The sequence below is a fragment of the Asterias amurensis genome, chromosome 4 (assembly GCF_032118995.1).
Source record: "Asterias amurensis chromosome 4, ASM3211899v1".
Classification (NCBI taxonomy): domain Eukaryota; kingdom Metazoa; phylum Echinodermata; class Asteroidea; order Forcipulatida; family Asteriidae; genus Asterias; species Asterias amurensis.
The window spans coordinates 8,161,445-8,179,588 of NC_092651.1; the positions used below are offsets into that span (position 1 = coordinate 8,161,445).

At 39.2% G+C, this 18,144-nt stretch overlaps 3 protein-coding genes across 3 annotated transcripts in view; 1 reads left to right on the forward strand and 2 right to left on the reverse strand.

Annotated features, from left to right (window-relative positions):
• Positions 1-436: 436 nt before the first annotated feature.
• On the reverse strand, positions 437-1,423 carry LOC139935893 (rhodopsin, GQ-coupled-like). The gene has a single exon (XM_071930511.1). The coding sequence runs from the start codon at positions 1,421-1,423 to the stop codon at positions 437-439; it is 987 nt and encodes a 328-aa protein (XP_071786612.1).
• Positions 1,424-7,327: 5,904 nt separating this feature from the next.
• On the reverse strand, positions 7,328-12,956 carry LOC139936602 (DOMON domain-containing protein FRRS1L-like). The gene is made up of 5 exons (XM_071931443.1): positions 12,606-12,956; positions 10,852-10,950; positions 10,164-10,317; positions 9,098-9,238; positions 7,328-8,705 (listed from the first exon to the last, which is right to left on the reverse strand). Exons 1-5 carry the CDS (start codon positions 12,849-12,851, stop codon positions 8,647-8,649), a joined length of 699 nt encoding a protein of 232 aa, XP_071787544.1. The 5' UTR covers positions 12,852-12,956; the 3' UTR covers positions 7,328-8,646.
• Positions 12,957-14,064: 1,108 nt separating this feature from the next.
• Positions 14,065-18,144, forward strand: part of LOC139936404 (iduronate 2-sulfatase-like) — a 47,401-nt gene continuing 43,321 nt past the window's right edge. The window contains exon 1 of the mRNA XM_071931223.1: positions 14,065-14,201. Within this exon, the coding sequence (XP_071787324.1) occupies positions 14,111-14,201 (91 nt within the window). The 5' untranslated portion in view covers positions 14,065-14,110. The remainder of the gene's footprint in view (positions 14,202-18,144) is intronic.

The window sequence follows — 18,144 nt, forward strand, 5'->3', positions numbered from 1 at the left end:
ATGGTGTATACAAGAACATTCGTGGCTCAATTTGTCATCGTTGTTGGGAGAGAACAATGAAAGAAAGAAAAACTTTACATTATTGCACTGGGTTCTTCTAGATGGCTAAAAATACTTCAGACCTGAAATATTCTATTTGAGTGAGAAACAACAATTTTTTCTCAAAAACTACATTCATTCATTCAAACTGATATTTATTCAGAGGGAGCCGTTTCTCACAATGTTTTATATATCAACAGCTCTCCATTACTCGTTACCAAGTAATTGTATAATAACAATCATTTAGAGTTATTACCCATAGTGTCCGGTGCCTTTAAAACAAGATCACTATAATCTTAGAGTATTTTGCTTTTATTAACTTATTTACTCATAGACCTACTTCATATAATATTTTGAAGCGGTTACTCTACTAAAAAAAAGTTGTTTGATTCAGGTTTTAAGCATTTTGCCACCGAAGTACCGTTTTAAATCCTTGCCGAAACCGTGAGTTAGTGACACCGTAGATAACGGGGTTAAGACAGTTGTTGAGATACACTAAGATGGTTATAGTCATTTCATTACGGTAAGACAGTGGGCTGTTTCTTATCAATGAGATGAGATGAGAGATGATGTAAGGCAGTGACAGGATGGAGGATAGGATAACAAGGACTATCATAGTCCGAGCGATGGCAATCTCATCCTTGGTCATGAAGATGTTTGAATGAGGATGTCTTGGTGACGGTGTCATATTTGCTCCGAGTCGGTTTACCCTTCCTCCATGGTCTACAACAGCAGCTTGTACCCTCAACCTACTAGCACGCACCTCCCGGAAAATCAACATGTAACATACCGTGATCACACCCTGCAAGATGAAACCGAACACAGTCAGGAATGTGATAGAGTATGAGAGACTGACCAGCCAATCCACCGTGCATGAGGGTTTGTGAGGCTCCCATTTAAACTCACTCCATCCAAACAGAGGAGGTACAGCAAGAGGGATGTTCATGATCCACATGATGAGGATGGGGTACACCATTGTATGGGATCGCCTCCCGTAGCTGAAACGGAACTTAATGCGTAGCAGGCGGTCAACAGCTATCAGGAGTAACGTTGACCTCTGTACTTGGCTCAAGAAAGTCCTAATAAATCCTTCTATCTGGCACATAACATCACCAAAGATCCATGCTTGGTTCGATACAGTGAAAGCAGTGAATGGTAGCACCAATGCCCCCATTGCCGCATCGCTTACGGCTAAATTGACGATCAACTTGCTCGTTGGTTTACAGCTAATTGTACGGACACTTATAAACGTCAAGCAGACAAGAACACCTCCGAGCATGGAGACGGTTGACTCGAAAATAAGAATCACCACATAAATGATAACTTCCACTTGATTTATATTGGGGCCATTGTCGGTAACAGTTTCATTTGGAGCTGAAATCATGATAAAGTATCTGCGACTGCAGGACTTGCAATCACAAAGTTGTGGGTTCGAATCCCCCAGCTAACCGCTGATCTCACTATGACTAGAAAAAAAATATTGTCGTCTAGTTTAATACTGAATCACAATTTCTTGATTTGTGCAATTCATAACCATAGGCGTTAAAACAATGTTTGTTTGAGAGACATTGGCTGTTGCCAGCCTGGTGTTTATATCCCCTTGTGTGCGTTTGTTGAGTTCCCTTGATGGGAAGATCATCTAAACATTCGTTGTTGCCCTTGTGGAACAGCCGGTAATTCCTCAGAATTCAAAAGTCCATGCCGGCACAATGCCGACACTCCTCTGTTCTGCAAACTTCGTTTAGAATTATCGATGTTATTGTGTACTGCTAAACTGTTCTGTTTTTGCTCTTGTTTTTCAGTCAGATAATTTGTAGCCTTCCACAAAATCTCATCGTGTAAATACGGATAAACTGCTGCCGATGTAATTCGTCTTCGATCCCGCGAATGTTATTCAATGTCATCACTCTGCGCTCGCTCATAAAAGGAGTTTTGCTAATTGTTTAAAGATGAAGTTTACTGTCGTAAAAGTCTTGCTTTCTTTTATAGCACTCGGCCTACTCTGTGTATCCCAGATTGAACAATGTAGATTGAAAGTAGTTTGATTATCACTCCGCATTCGCTAAGTTTCCTTAGAGTTTACTGTCGTAGAAGTATTATTCTTTTTTAGCATCGGCCTACTCTGTGTTTCCCAGATTGAACAATGTCAATCCACAACCATAATTCTCCTGAAGACGAGCAGAGTATACTGTTCGAAACGTCGAGACCACACCGGGCCTTTTCAGAGCCAAATCCCCCAAAAGAGATATACAAATGGTTGTACCCGCAAGTTTACTATTATAGTTTCTTCCTAAATGTCAGTTCATGTCATGATCAATGCAAGCACACATGATACTTTGTGGCATGCTCTCTTGGTGGGGAGAGTGTAGCAATCACGGTGCCAGCGCATTCAGACTTTGAGCCTGTCCAGCAACGTGTAGTCGCATGCCAATCAACCATCCTTCTCAACTCTGGACTTTACTTTTGAGTATTTTGTGTGTGTTAAATTAAAATCAATTATCAAACTAAGAGAATACCATTGGTGCCAAGACATAGTATTACCGTCGGTGCTGTTTCATTCTACTTGGGCGTTGGTGCACTAATGCACTTCTTCTATTTGCTGCGTAGCGAGCAGTGAGTGTCGTTTCCATTTTCTGGGAAATTATTAACCCAAATTGTGTGTTCTGCTTTCGAATAGTTTCCGACTGGTTTTGATTGCCTGCATGTATAATCTAATCAACTACAGAGCCCTTTCCATTTTACATGAGGACTCCTAGTTGTGTTATTAAAGGCACTGGACACCTTTGGTAATTTCCAAAGACCTGTCTTCTCACTTGGTGTGTCCCAACATAAGCATAAAATAACAAACCTGTGAAAGTTTGGACTCAATTGCTCACAAGTTGCAAGAGAATAATGAAAGACAAACACTCTTGTTACACAACTTTTAGATTTCAGATGCATAATAAAAGGCTTCAGTTTAAAGGTCTTGTATTATTTGAGTGAGAAACTACCTCTTTCTCAAAAACTACGTTACTTCAGAGGGAGCGGTTTTTCCACAATGTTTTATACTATCAACAGCTCTGCACTGCTCGTTACCTAGTAAGTTTTTATGCTAAAAAATATTTTGAGTAATTGGGTCATTCCACCAAGTTGTGGAACACTTTATCTGTTTGTCTTGTGCACGGTTTTAGTCCTGCCCCATTTCTGCTGTATTTAATCAATGACTATCACAACAACGATTTTGCTTGGTACAATTTGGTCCTTGTAATTGGTGCACAAAGTGAATTTGCACAATAATGTATTTGAGTGTTGACAAATTTGAAAAATAAACATCTGGGCGTAACATGGACACGGTGTCCGTGTTACATCCAAATCATTTTTCATAAGAAGTTCCATTTAAATGTATTTCAACAATTTCATACTTCATCAAACATTTTCACAATCAACGGAGAATGTCACATGACATAATTGAGTCAAATGATTTCTTTTCATAATGTGGACAAATATTGCACAAAAATCACTCTGTTTCTCAACTTGTGGAATGGCCCATTATCAATAGTTCCCGGTGCCTTTAAACATCATTCGTAATTTCTGAAGATATGTTTTATTTTCTGTGCCGTGTGATTGAAGAGGGTTTGGATAACCATCTGCCAATCTTTGATATAGTTGAGATACGCCACACATGGCTTCAAGAGTCTCATCAATGGCCCCTGGTAATATTTGATTTATTATTTTATTTCCCAGCATATGATGTTTCCTACTTTTAAAGTGGATTTAATGTATGCAGGAGTTTTCGAAATTCGCATCACTGTCTTTGTTAGGACATGATTGTGGTGCAATTTCAAAGACAAGCTTATATATTTGCAACAAATTATTGTCTGCCGAGCAGAAATGTGCAGGATTGTATATGTGATATGGAAGTTTACTTGGTAACAATAATTTTGATACACACATAAGCAGCTTTATTGGCCCATATTTTCAATCTATTGTAATTTATTTTGTGTTTAGTTATTTGTGCGATCCTTGTGGACATTTCTTTCCCAAGCCTACTCGTGTAACCCGGGTGATGATGTTTTTTGGCGCTACTTAGCAACTGCGTTCGCAGTGGCAAGCCGTTGTACGGACCCGACAGCTCGCTGGCTCCAACCGTCTGATGACCATGGCCTGACTGCAACAGCACACAGTCCAACTTGACGGGCGAGATGAAGGTTCACGAGTAAGTAGTGAACTAAAAGTAATTGATTTATAGAAGTTGGATTCGAGGCAACCAAACAATCATTAGTTTATGAACTAGGTCTAATTAGAAATTTTATTTTAAGATATTTGCTCTCACTGATTTTTTGTATAAGTTGTTTACATTTTAATGAACTTTAAATGAATTTTTAATTAGAGAAAGAGCTCGTCGCTGATTGCTTGTATAAAAGTGCCCTTGATAATTAGTGGTATCAAAGTTATCAATAAAACGCTTCTAAATACCGTCCGTTTAAAGGCACTGGACACCTTTGATAATTGTGAAAGACCAGTATCTTCAATTGGCCTATCCCAAGATGTGCACAAATCTTTTAACTCATTAAGTTGGAAGAATGATGAAAGAAAAAACACCCTTGTTGCACAAATATTTGTGCTTTCAAACCGTTAAAAAAAGATTCAAGCCCGAAGTCTTTAAATATTTTAGTGAGAAATTACCTCTTTCTCTTAAAAACGACGTAACTTCAGAGGGAGCCGTTTCTCACAATGTTTTATACTATCAACAGCTCACCATTGCTCGTTACCAAGTACGTTTTTAGGCTTAATGTTTTGAGTAATTACCAATAATGTCCGGTGTCTTAAAGAAAGCTGTTGCGCATTCCAAAAGTAAAAGCTTTTCTGTATAACTGTAGGCCTAATGATTAACTTAACTATTATTCCTTTAAACTGGTGGGGGTGTAGAATGTCAATGAAGCACTCATGTGGGTCACGTGTATAAAGTCGGACGGTACTAACGAATACAGATTTCTTTTTGCCCCATTTAATTAATGTATTACTTATTAAATGTGTATTATACGTGGGTGATGGGGTTCTCACAGGGTGATGGGGGATGCCTTGTTTGAAACTAGTGTGTTCATTTTACTCTGTGATTGAACAAACTTAATGACAGATGCAACTTAGTTTTAAGTTGTTTTATTAGTTATAAGTTGTATTACAGTGTGTTTTGAATGTTCCCATGTTAACACTAAATCAGCCTCTTCGTAATGTGATTTTTAATAAACCTTCAGAGATTTTGAATGTAGCTACGGTAAAGTCTTTTCCTAACAAATATTGACCACAGTTCAACTAGAGTGTCAACTTTAATTGCTTATAAAATGTCTATATGGTTTTAAAATTGAGCTCATGTGCTGTTCCTTAGTAACCCTGAACATACAATAACTATACATTGTGATCGTTGTCTTCATAATATTTGCGTTTTAGGTGCTGTGAAGTGTGAACATTGTTTGCCGACCTGCGTTTCCTGCTTGCTACGATAGCTGAAACATCAATATTGAATCGTGGTAGGCCTCCCAGTGTGGCAGGGGAATCTGTGTGCCCCCCCCCCCCGGAAATTATGTGACACCCCCCCCCCCCATGCGGCAAGCTGTGTACAGCCCTTTTCTGATATATTGCGCCCTCTTGTGCCTTCTCTTTGCTTTTTCTCTTCAGCCTTATATGTTAACTTCCCATGTGACTGAATCTCCGGTGTGGCAGGAGATTGTGGTGTGCCCCCCCCCCGAAGTTCGGTACCCCCCCCCCAATAATATGGCGGACCGTGTACAAACTACTGACTCCCCACCCCCCCCCCCCCACACACCCCCACCACCACCCCCACCACCACCCCCACCCCCACCTGGGACACGGGCCCGGGGATTTATATCCACCGTGACCAGAGGACCCGCGAATTAAAACACAGAACGCAAATGTTTCCACTACTTAAACATTATCCCAACGAACAAAAGAAATTACAGTTTTATGAACATTCAACCGGACACATTTTATTTATTTGAATCTCACATCCGATCATTTTTTTATAATAATAAAAAGGAGAACTTATTCAAAGTATTATCGAATAGAAATAGAGGACTGCTTTATGTAAGTTATAATAAACCCAATAATGTTATAATAAAAATAATTTTCGTAAAATGCCTTTACTATAATGAAATCAACGAAAATATGTTTCATGATTGTGTTACGATATTATTCTATTCAAACATAACCATCACCCAAAGTAATTGTGTAGTAAGTTACAACCAAGGTTGTAGCTACCACGGTCGGAGCCGGTCGGCTATCACCGGCCCCAGCTTTTGCCGACCGGGATCCAACAAAAAATATCAAACTCCGACCGTCATAAATTTATGTGAAACTGTTCTAAATGCCATTGAAATAAGTGAAAAATAAAGAAAACAATCCTGTAAAACTCCTAATTAGGTGTGTATTTTATTTCTGTAAAATCAATCAAAACAATTTTCTCTCCAAAACCGCGATGTTCTCCGTGATTGTTGCTTAAAAATAAGCCGCTTGAATGCTGGAGTTCATGGAGTACTAAAAAAAGCACGCACAATCTCCGGCGTGCGTGTAGTATCCATGATGCACAACACCACATGGTAATACTCAAACGGTCGCCCACTGGTTCATGCAGCATGCACAGCACATAACACACACAGTCCGAAGTCCATCTTAACCAAGATTCCGCACGCTGTGATTGGCCATTGATGGCTGTTAATAAATCCATATTCATGATCTTCTTGGCTAGCCTTCTTCACAACACACGCTCACGAACGGAGTAAAGAATTGGCGAACGTTGTGCATCACGCCTGCAGACTGTATGCACAATGCACAGCCTTGGAGGAGTTCTAGTAACATGGACAACTTCTGCCAACAGAGGGCGTTGCGGGCCAAAGTTCATTGAATTATTTCTCAATGTGTGTTGTTGACCGATCGTTGATTCACGAAGATTTTGTTGCAAACGGAGATCAGAACATGTTCAAAACAAACAATTCTCAAACAACAAGTTCATTCAAATGGTTGTTGATAATTTAGGGCATAAATTAAGAGATAAAGTCGTCAAATTTTAGGGACTTTTTGTACCATATATGCAGCAGGCTAGTGAAAAAAACCTGCGGGCGATCAAGAATTTTGGTTGACTCGCCCGGCGTGCGGTTGAAAACAAAGTTATTTTGATGGGCGGACCATGTTGGTGGAGTCGTCGAAGTTGCATTAAATTTTTATTTAGAATTTTATTTAGATGATTTTCCTGTCTATTAATACTTGTTGGAAAAAAAAAAGGAAAAGACAAGAATCAATTTTTGAGTTTATTGAATGCACTTCGTTGAGAAATTGTCAATGAATACAACTCAGTGAAACATGGCTTTTCTATTTTACTAATGTGCTCCTTTTTGAAATGGAATAGTCTAGATTTTGCGGCAGTGATCGGACATGTGTCCCGTCATCCTGTGTTTCTGAACTTGTCTCTCCACTCTGCATTGCCTTCTGATGAATATATGCAACTGCAAGCTTTTCAATTGATAAATTCAACACTCAAAAATTCTGCCTAGTAGTCTACCTACCCTATTTTGAGATGGGATTTAAATCGTAAACAGAATATTAATTTTATTTATTTTACCCTAACATTTTACTTTAAAACTTAATAAGTATTTATTTTCTATGGCTCCCTGGACATGTTTTTTCCTTTGACAATGGCTATGTCAAGACACAAATAGGCAAGAGAGAGCCTGGGGAACCCATCAAAGCTTAAACAAAACCTAAAAATCTTCAGCTTCCAAAGAAGCCGGGTTGTGAGGCGCTACGCTGCCCCTACATGTACACCCACCCTCTCGACTATGCTCTCGACAAAATTAGCCGGCATCCAATTTGCCCTAGCTACAACAACCTTGGTTACAACTAAATATACAGCAAGTTTAACATACAAGATACATACGAATTATGAAACTTAACTGAATACAAATTTCTATAGATATGAAACGATAAACCGACGGTGCTTAAAGGCAGTGGACACTATTGGTAATTGTCAAAGACTAGCCTTCACAGTTGGTGTATCTCAACATATGCATAAAATAACACACCTGTGAAAATTTGAGCTCAATCGTTCATTGAAGTTGCGAGATAATAATGAAAGAAAAAACACCCTTGTCACACGAAGTTGTGTGCGTTTACATGGTTGATTTCGAGACCTCAAGTTCTAAATCTGAGGTCTCGAAATCAAATTCGTGGAAAATTACTTCTTTCTCGAAAACTATGGCACTTCAGAGGGAGCCGTTTCTCACAATGTTTTATACCATCAACCTCTCCCCATTACTCGTCACCAAGAAAGGTTTGATGCCAATAATTATTTTGAGTAATTACCAATAGTGTCCACTGCCTTTAAACCAATAACGGTGATATTATCATTGTTTAAAATGAAAAGGTATTACATTTAAAACCGAACGTGTGTTAATTATTTCAAAAGGAGACATTGGGTCACGTTAAACTATGTAGACTGGGTTGGTGTCCAATAATTGCTCAATAAAGTGTTTGATTGCTGTCATTAATAGTCGTTCAGCATTGCTTCATACTTTGTTTGTTTGTGATCATGTTGTCATTTGTTATAGCCCAATCTATCTACTGCATATTGGAGGCAATTAGTCCCACCAGCATGCTGAACATAACAGCCACGTAACCTGTAATGGGAAAGTAAACAATTGAGAGATAAATAAGCGATAGAAATGTGTGGGTGTAGCACATAACGAGGATGTCATTTGTAAGAACAAGGCGAAGACGTACTTTCGTTGGATATCGGACAATTTTTATAAACACTGGGGCGAACCCCTTCTCTTTATGATAAGTGCACTGGGTTATATACATGCTTTACAAAACACACGGGACCGACGGCTTTACGTCCCATCCAAAGGACAAAGCATCATGGCTAAGTGTCATGCATAAGGACACAAGTGTCATGGCTGGGGATTCGAACCCACACTCTGCTGATCAGAAAAACAAGAGCTTGAGTTCGGTGCTCTTAACCGCTAGGCCACGACACACGACACATACATGACACAATGACCAATATTACCTGCTTGTTTGACAGTGGCACTATCACCGTCACCATCGCCATCACCGGTAGTTGGAGCTGCTGCATCCACAATCTCAATGTCAGCAAAATGTACCTTCGTCATTGTGACTGGGGGAATATCGTCGTGTTGTACAGGCAAGCCTATTCAATGGGTGGAAATAATAATAACATGTCAACCGTTCACTCCCTGAATATTAATAACAAAACTTTATGATCTAGATTCAATGTATGTGTTCATTTTGTCGAAATATTTGTTTGTTTTACCACTGAGCCACTAATGACAAAATCGTTCACGAATAACGCAACTGAGCTCCAATGTCGATAACGTACTCTTTATACTTGTGTTGTTGACTCTAGACTCGAGTCACCAAATTGTGACTTGACTTGACTCTGGGAAAAAATTACCGTGAACTTGAGTTGAGGGGGAAAAGACTTGATGCTTGACCTGACTTGAGCAAGGATGACATGAGACTTTAAATTGACCTGAATTAATTGATTTTACGAAAATGCAAATATTGTTTATAAATGAATGGTGCAAAATAGAATCTTCGGCAAAGTTTTCTGCCTGATGTTTTTTTAGTGCATGCTCTTGCCACCTTGTCGTGAGGCCGCGCGTTAAATTTGCACTGATATTCATGAATTGAATTTACTGACTGGTCTTTTAACAGGTTTTTGATTTGTGTCTGTCACATCTTGGGACATTCTATGAATTGTGACTTGACTTGACTTAAGCCAAATTGGTCTTTGTGACTTGACTTGACTTAAGCCAAATTGGTCTTTGTGACTTGACTTGACTTAAGCCAAATTGGTCTTTGTGACTTGACTTGACTTAAGCCAAATTGGTCTTTGTGACTTGACTTGACTTAAGCCAAATTGGTCTTTGTGACTTGACTTGACTTGAACCAAATTGGTCTTTGTGACTTGACTTGACTTGACTTGAACCAAATTGGTCTGTGTGACTTGAGCCAAATTGGTCTTTGTGACTTGACTTGACTTGAGAAACAATGACTTGGTTACAACACTGCGTGATAGCGTATACTGCCGACATTTGGTGTTGACTGCTTACCGTTGAGCAGTGGTCCTCTTGCGAAGAACATGTAGTAATCGGTTTGAGTCACGTCAAATACCTTCCCTCCAGTCGTGATACTGACGTTACGTTCTAGACGACAGCTCACTTTGCCTTCGGAGTAGTTGATCTCTTTCACAGTTATCCCATCGCTCTGGAATATGAAGACAATATTCCATAAAGGCACTGGACATATTTGGTAATTACTCAAAATGATTGTCAGCATAAAAACTTACTTGGTAACGAGCAATGGAGAGCTGTTGATAGTATAAAACATTGTGAGAAACGGCTCCCTCTGAAGTAACGTCGTTTTTAAGAAAGAGGTAATTTAAAAAAAATGATGATTATGTTTATTTAATGTTTTGTCACAGATATCGGGAGATCGTATAATCATTCTCTTCAAACTTGTCAGCAACCATCTGATCGTCTCATTTGGGCTTTACTTGTTGGTGAGTCTTTTTGTTGATTCTAGTGGTACAGTTCATTTTCAAACCGTTCACAAAAGTTTGCATCTATCGCCTCCTGTGTAGGCCTACTTGTGCACCGACAACGATCATTTAGTTTGTGTCCCATACCATACCCCGAGACCAAACTTCTTTCGAAGAGCCAGTTTGCCACAGAGGGCGCACTTTCACTTAGATATGCTACCCAATGACCAAGCCAGTTTTTCCTCTGAGTTCTTCCTTACCGTTTCCTGTGCAATATTTGTCCTTCCGCTGTTGTAACGATGCTCAAACCTGGCAGTTGCGTTCCCAGTCTTCATGCACATAAGAACATGGTCATCTCCCTATAAATGATCAAAGATACATACGTTCTCAATAAAACGTTATTTTGTCAACTGTGAGTTTCTCAGTAGTAAAGGCTACACATAATCGATGAATGATAAAAACACACGAGATTCTTTCTTCCCAATGCAAAATAGCATATTAAAAATGATATGTTCAGACAAACCAAAAAGCGCTGTTGTTTGTTTGTTTGTTTTTTTGTTTGTTTGTTTGTTTTTGTTTTGTTTTTTTTTTTTTGTTTTTTTTTTTGGGGGGGGGCCTGTGTACGTGCCAGTGTGGCTGGAAATTATGTCCCCCGGAGTTTTCGTGCCCCACCCCCTCCAACCAAATTTCAAATGAACACATTTCTTCTGATAGCGTCTCTTTTGAATCACCCTTCTCCAGTTAATTTTCCATAATGGGGGACAGAATCGCAGCGGGCCGCCTTCCCTTTGACCTCGGGAAATAAAGGTTGACCCTTAGTTACAAATCCCCTCTTACAGGTCATTAAGCACTAGTTCTAGAAAGAATCTGTTGTAATTCAGTGATGCATGTGGTAATTAGTTCTGAATACCCAGTTGTTGCTCATATTATGAGCCAGTGGCTTGTTGACAATGACGGCGCCCTTTAACGATGTGGGCGTAACTGGTCAGGGCCTAATTTCATAAAGCCTGTAAGCGCAATAACTTGCTTAGCACAACCAACTTTTTCTTAGAAAAAAGGGTTACCAGCCAGAATGCCATACAGTTACCATTGCTGCTACTGGTACCCCGGTCATTTAGTGCTTAGCCAGGATTTTTTTGATAAGCAGAATTTTCTGCTTAATAGCTTTATTAGGCCGAGAGCAATACACAGCACTGGGTCAGAGTGAACCATGTGTACCTGATTTAGGAAAAACGTGACCCCGACTTACGAGACCTCCAATTCACACCTACCACTCTCGATTAAATTCACTTCGATTTTACTTCGATGAAGATGATTCGCAGCATTTGGGTGGTGCCATAATTTCAAAAACATCCAAACGCGCGCGCGCGAACTCCTCCAATAAAGTTTTAGCATTTTGTCTGAAGAAAGATGAGAGTTTTGAGCGAAGCTTTGATGTGGTCCAGGTTGTCAATTTTGCATAGAAATGATTGGAGTGGGTTCAACAAGCGAGGAGCAATAGAGAAAAAACCCGGTCTCCATATATCTCTTGAGATGGTTAATGGGCATCTGCAGAGTAAGACCAGGGCCCAATTTCATAGCGCTGCTAAGCACAACAATTTGCTTAGCATGAGATTTCTTCCTTGATAAAAACAGGATTACCATCCATATTTCAATTTGTTGCATATTGCTTGTTACTTGTATATTCAGCTGTTGTTTGCTTATCCTGAAACTCACGTGGAAATTTGGTTGGTTAGTTGTTTATCAAGGAAGACATTTCGTGCTTAGCACATTTTTGTGCTTAGCAGCTCTATGAAATTGGGCCCTGATGAGCGTACCTCTAGCCTGCCTCTAGGTATACCGGGCAATCTCAGTGGTCTAGTTGGTATGACACTGCTCTAGAATCGCAGGTCGTGAGTTCGAATCCCACCCACACAGTGGTAAGATCGGTGTATACACATGGGTAGGGTAAGATTGATAGTAATGAGCTCGTTTGGGAAGGGTTTTAGGTATATAGTATAGATGCCTAACTTACCATTTGTCGATCGTCTGAGAAGCCTACAGCGACCCAGCCTGTCGTAGTAGCAGCTATTTTCAGGTTGAGCTTAGTCTCATCATCATTCAGGCTCCAGACAACTTCATAGTCACACGTCCCATACGCGCATTCAGCTGGTAACATGTAACAAGATTGTTGCATACCACAGTGATACTCTGCGTCAGCAGACAACATCACCATCGAAATAAGAAAGAGCGGGAGAAGATTTTGCAACTTGGTCGCCATGGTAAAAGGAGATCTCAAAAACTTCTTCAGATTTGAAGTGTGTCAGAGCGAAAGGACAAGGGTGTCATGTGCGGCAAACTGATACCTTTGAAGTGATGCGGTTCCTAATGCGATATTGGTATATATAGAATATTAAACCCCCTTGGTGAAAGAGGTCACTCCTTAATCGGCGAGAAGACTAATCCGTCAAAATAAACGGCACCGTGCTACCAGACTTCTTTATGTTTTGGTGAATCGTAAATAAAAAGTTGTCGTAAACTATAGTTGTTGATTTCTATACATGAGTGGCGTGTTACCTTCATTTAGATCAACACGATACCATGATAACCTTGACGGGACACAATGGTGTGTACAAAAATAAAAAATATAGAATGGGAGTTCGCGGTACTTTTAGAGTTCATAGTATAGGTGAAGTTGCTGAAATAGATTAAGGGTTAATCTTTGCCAAAATCATGCTCAAATCTTATTTCAAAATCCGCTTAAATGAATAAACTTAACTGATTTGCAAAATATTGAAAATGGCAGTACTGGACATTGGTGACTATTTCGATTTGTGCCAAATGTTTTCCCGTTGTTTTTTTACAACTCAATCATAATCATTTATTAAACAATTGTAAAATTGGAGTGGTATAGTTGACCCCAAAATATTAACAGAAATCTTACACGGACTCAGAAAATAGTAATTTTATGTTTTTTCAAAAAATAAGTGAACACCTTTTTTTTTGGACTTCTGTTAGGGAATGGAAACTTTAATTTATTATATTTTTGTGAAGTCACACTTTTCAAGTGGTAGTTTTTAACACTACACATGTGTCAACTTATCCATAGAACGTGATGATCACAGCACATTATTTAAAATATATCACATAAAAAAATCAAAGTCTGCGACTCGCTGGTATATTGCGCCCTCTCTGGCTAGCTAAACGTATTATTAGACTTTTTGTGTAAACAAAGTCCCGTTGCAAATCAAGTAATTGCAAATTGTAAGCAATACGACATCTAACAAACTTAATTACCATTGACAAGGTGATATGATTTAAAGTTGTTGAGCGGATGATTTTTGTTGACTATATTGGCTTTAAAACAGATTAATTGAAACTTAATGGCCTACACATCCTAGGGAAACACTTGACAGACTTAGAGAAGTCTAACTTCAAGTGTCCACACGACTTGAGCCAGCGCTACACACGCATGGTCTTTACAAGATGACAACACTGTCCTGTTATTTTCGTCGTTCATTTCTTACAAGGGCATAACGTATGCAGAAGAATTATGTGTTTGCCATGGCAACGTTTTTTGTTTGGACGTTCCTTCTGCTATTAGCTACTGCTGTTATCTTTATAAATGGTGGTAAGTATTTCTTCTTTCTTCTGAAGTATGGTGGAACTGTTTACTTTCCCGACCCTGGCCTGGGAATCGGGCTAGCTAGCTAGGCAGTATTCAGTTTAGTAACTGGGGCTGTGTCTGTCTGTTCCGCTGTACATTTCGTTTGAAAATGCAAAATTTCCATTTTTGTTAAATGAGTCCAGAACGCCTGTTAGTGTTACTGGGTCTAGTCTAGGTCCGGTGTACTCCTAGAAAATGGAGGAAGAAATATTTCTTCCTCCATCCATATATGGTTCTGCTATAAAAAAAATATAATATAATTATAATATCATCATCCCCACAAACGAGGAGACGATATAGCGGAACGAACCTCATCATATCATACTTCTATCATGGAGGTACAAATCTATCTAGGAGTAGGTCCGGTGTCATGACAAAAACTGTCCGCTGGCAATAAGTGTCCGCTGAGCATGCGCAGTAGACTCCGGACACTATTTGGCACGTATTACTTGACAAATTATTTGGCACGTATTACGTGACAAATAGTGTCCACCCAATAAATAGTGTCCAGGCGCCAGGCATATGCTACTGCTGCTGATTATTTTTAACCAAATACAACCAAGAAGCGTTCAAGTAAATACAAGCGAAGTTAAAAAATAGACGAACAGAAAACTTACTCTCAAAAGTATATCAAGATTAGTATTTTACTATGGTAAAAGTGCAGGTTTAAAAAGTCAGATTGTGCTCAATGTTAAAGGAACACGTTGCCTTGGATCGGTCGAGTTGGTCTTTGAAAAGCGTCCTGTAACCGTTTGTTATAAAAATGGATATGGTTAGAAAGATGTTGTTAAAGTAGAATACAATGATCTACACAAATATGCCTCGAAATTGCGTGGTTTTCGTTTTACCTCGTCGACAAACACGGTCGGCCATTTATGGGAGTCACAACTTTGACTCCCATAAATGGCCGACCGTGTTAGTTCGCGGCGAAAAATGAAAACCGTGCAATTTGGAGGGATACTTGTGTGGATCATTAAATTCTACTTTTAAAACACCTTTCTAACCATATGCATTTCATAACAAACGGTTTCAACTGCTTTTCAAAGACCAACTCGTCCGATCCAAGGCAACGTGTTCCTTTAAGAATTATTTATAATTACAACCAAGAAAGCGTTCAAGTAAATACTTGTCAAGTAACAAAATAGACGAAGTGTTAATTTCAAAAGTATGTCAAGATTAGTATTTTACATAAAGTACGAATTGCGAAAGTGTAATAAATGATAAATAATGCAAATATTTATAATCAAATACAAGCAGAAATGTAAAACTAAAAGGTTAAAAATGAAGCAAGGCACGTAAGCAATGTTGATGCATGCTAACCCAAACACTATTTAGCAAGCTTCCGTAACAATGTGACGTCTTAGAAGCTTGACCAATCAGAACGCAATCTGCTAATAAGCGGACACTTATTGCCAGCGGACAGTTTTTGTTGACACTGGTGTTGGCACATGAATAGTGCCATTACGCTGGACTCCGCTTAGCCCACCTTGTTGAGCTGTGGCTCTCTTTTAATATCGGTCTCATCACAGTCGCCATTACATGAATGGCGACTGTGATGAGACCGGTGTTAAAAGAGAGCCATAATCAGCTCTTACAAGGTTGGCTAGACCCTGCTGGACTCCCTCCACTTCTTCAAGTTTAAATCAAGAAGCGGAGGGAGTCCAACGTATTGGCACTATTGATGGGGATAGTCGGGTGCAGCCCTGCATGATCAAATAGCCCCAGTTTCGAGTTACTGGGTCTGGTTGGTGACACACTGTCGCAGGGCTGTGTATGCTTCGTTTTTGGAAGGGCAAGGGCACCAAGGCATTTTCTCTTTGGCAAAGGGCACCCTATGAGGAAATTGTAAATTTCTACTGTAGAGCATTTCAAGGGCACCAAGGCAATGGCAAGGGGCAACAGAGGCAATCGCCTTCAATGCCTCCGTGAAGTATCAGGCCTGCTGTCGTACATTGTACTTGAGTATTTTTGTGTTTTGTTATGCTGCGGTAGAAGGCTGTGTCCTCCACCAGCTTATTATTGTTAGTACCACTCACTACCACTGCACTAGTGTGTGACGCAGCGTCAGTAGTAATCACTAGGTCGCTATTCAATGTACGTGCATGTACATTAAGTATACATGTAGCTGTACACAGTAAAGTATAGTGTTATTTGCACAAAAATAAAAATTGTAATAATAATATTATAAGCCATACGATTTTATCAGGCTATACTTATAATAATTTACTACCTGAGGCTAAAGTTATGATGCTAGGCCTACATGTACCAAGGTACCATTCCTTCCTCCATGGGCCTACTAACTGCATCGGTCTGGGAAAGCTTGATATAGTTAGATATCATTTGCTGAAGGGTGATAATTCCTTAGCTTAGCATTTCACTCAGTGGGAAAGTCCCACAGGCTTATTCATGGTAATTTAATATAGCATTGCTACATTAAATTAAATTAAGTCTACATCTTACTGGTGCAGTTTGCCAGTATTACAAATGGTGCACTTACAATGTAGATAGTTTGGCTGACACCTGCCCCTGGTTGCTTGGATATTAATAATTAAAAAAAATTCCTGTGTTTATTAAATGTCTTGTTAATTGTCGTTGTAGCTGGCTGGAAATAGGGTAATTCATACAAATATTGATTTATAGATCATCTTGGCTTAGAATTCTTGTGTCTTACTAATTAGGAAAATGAAGACGGCCTTTAATTATTGTACCTTAATTAGTAACACCATTAGTTTAACTGTTCAATTTGTGTCTTAGTCCTTTTGTCCTCTCTCAAAACGTGTAAGGTCAAGGCCATGTGGTTTATAGAACCGAACTCAAGCTCTCGTGTTTCTGATCAGCACAGTGTAGGTTCGATTCCTGGTCTTGACACTTGTTTCCTTTTAAGCAAGACACTTAAGACTGGGTTGCTCTAAAAATCAAAGAAGTGGTGGCAGACTTTCAAAAATGGATTTCGTTTAAACTTTGCACAAGTGAAGGCCATCAACCAAAATGTAAAAATAAAGCATAAGTTTTGCATTTACACCTTCGTTGCCATGGCAACGGTCAAAAGTAGAAAATTACCATATTTCACCTAATTTAGCTCTTTTCATGAGTAAAAATTACCCAAAGTTGAGGGCTCCACTGTGTAAAAACCAAATAGTGGACCTACTTCTCAGCTGGTTATGATAAATATGCATACTTAATCTTTCCAAAAATGCGTTTGACAAAAGTACAGTTAATTGTGAATGGAAGATTCCATTATTTCAAAAAGGGGTGTTTTGAGGAAAAGTCAATTTGGGAAATACAGGGGGTTGCTAAAATTGTCAGAAGTCCCAAAGTGGCATATTTAGGAAAGGTTTGCTTCCAGGCATGAAAGATAAGATACTGGTCTGTAAGAATTTAAAAAAAAAAAGTTTGGTATTTGTTGTACTGGGGAGCAGTGCTGCCATAAACTTCGTCCTTTTTTGGAAAAAAATGTGTTTATTTTCAAATTGTATAACAAAAAAATATGAATTTTAGTTTTAAAGGAACACGTTGCCTTGGATCGGTCGAGTTGGTCTTTGAAAAGCGTTTGTAACCGTTTTTTATAAAATGCATATGGGTAGAAAGATGTTGTAAAAGTAGAATACAATGATCCACACAAACATGCCTCGAAATTGCATGGTTTTCCTTTTACCTCGTCGACTAACACGCCGGCCATTTATGGGGGTCAAAATTTTGACTTCCATAAATGGCCGACCATTTTAGTTCGCACAGTAGAAGGAAAACCACGCAATTTCGAGGCAAACTTGTGTGGATCATTGTATTCTACTTTTATAACATCTTTCGAACCATATGCATTTTATAAAAAACGGTTACAAGCGCTTTTGTTTTGACCAACTCGTCCGATCCAAGGCAACGTGTTCCTTTAATGGATTTTGTTTACTCT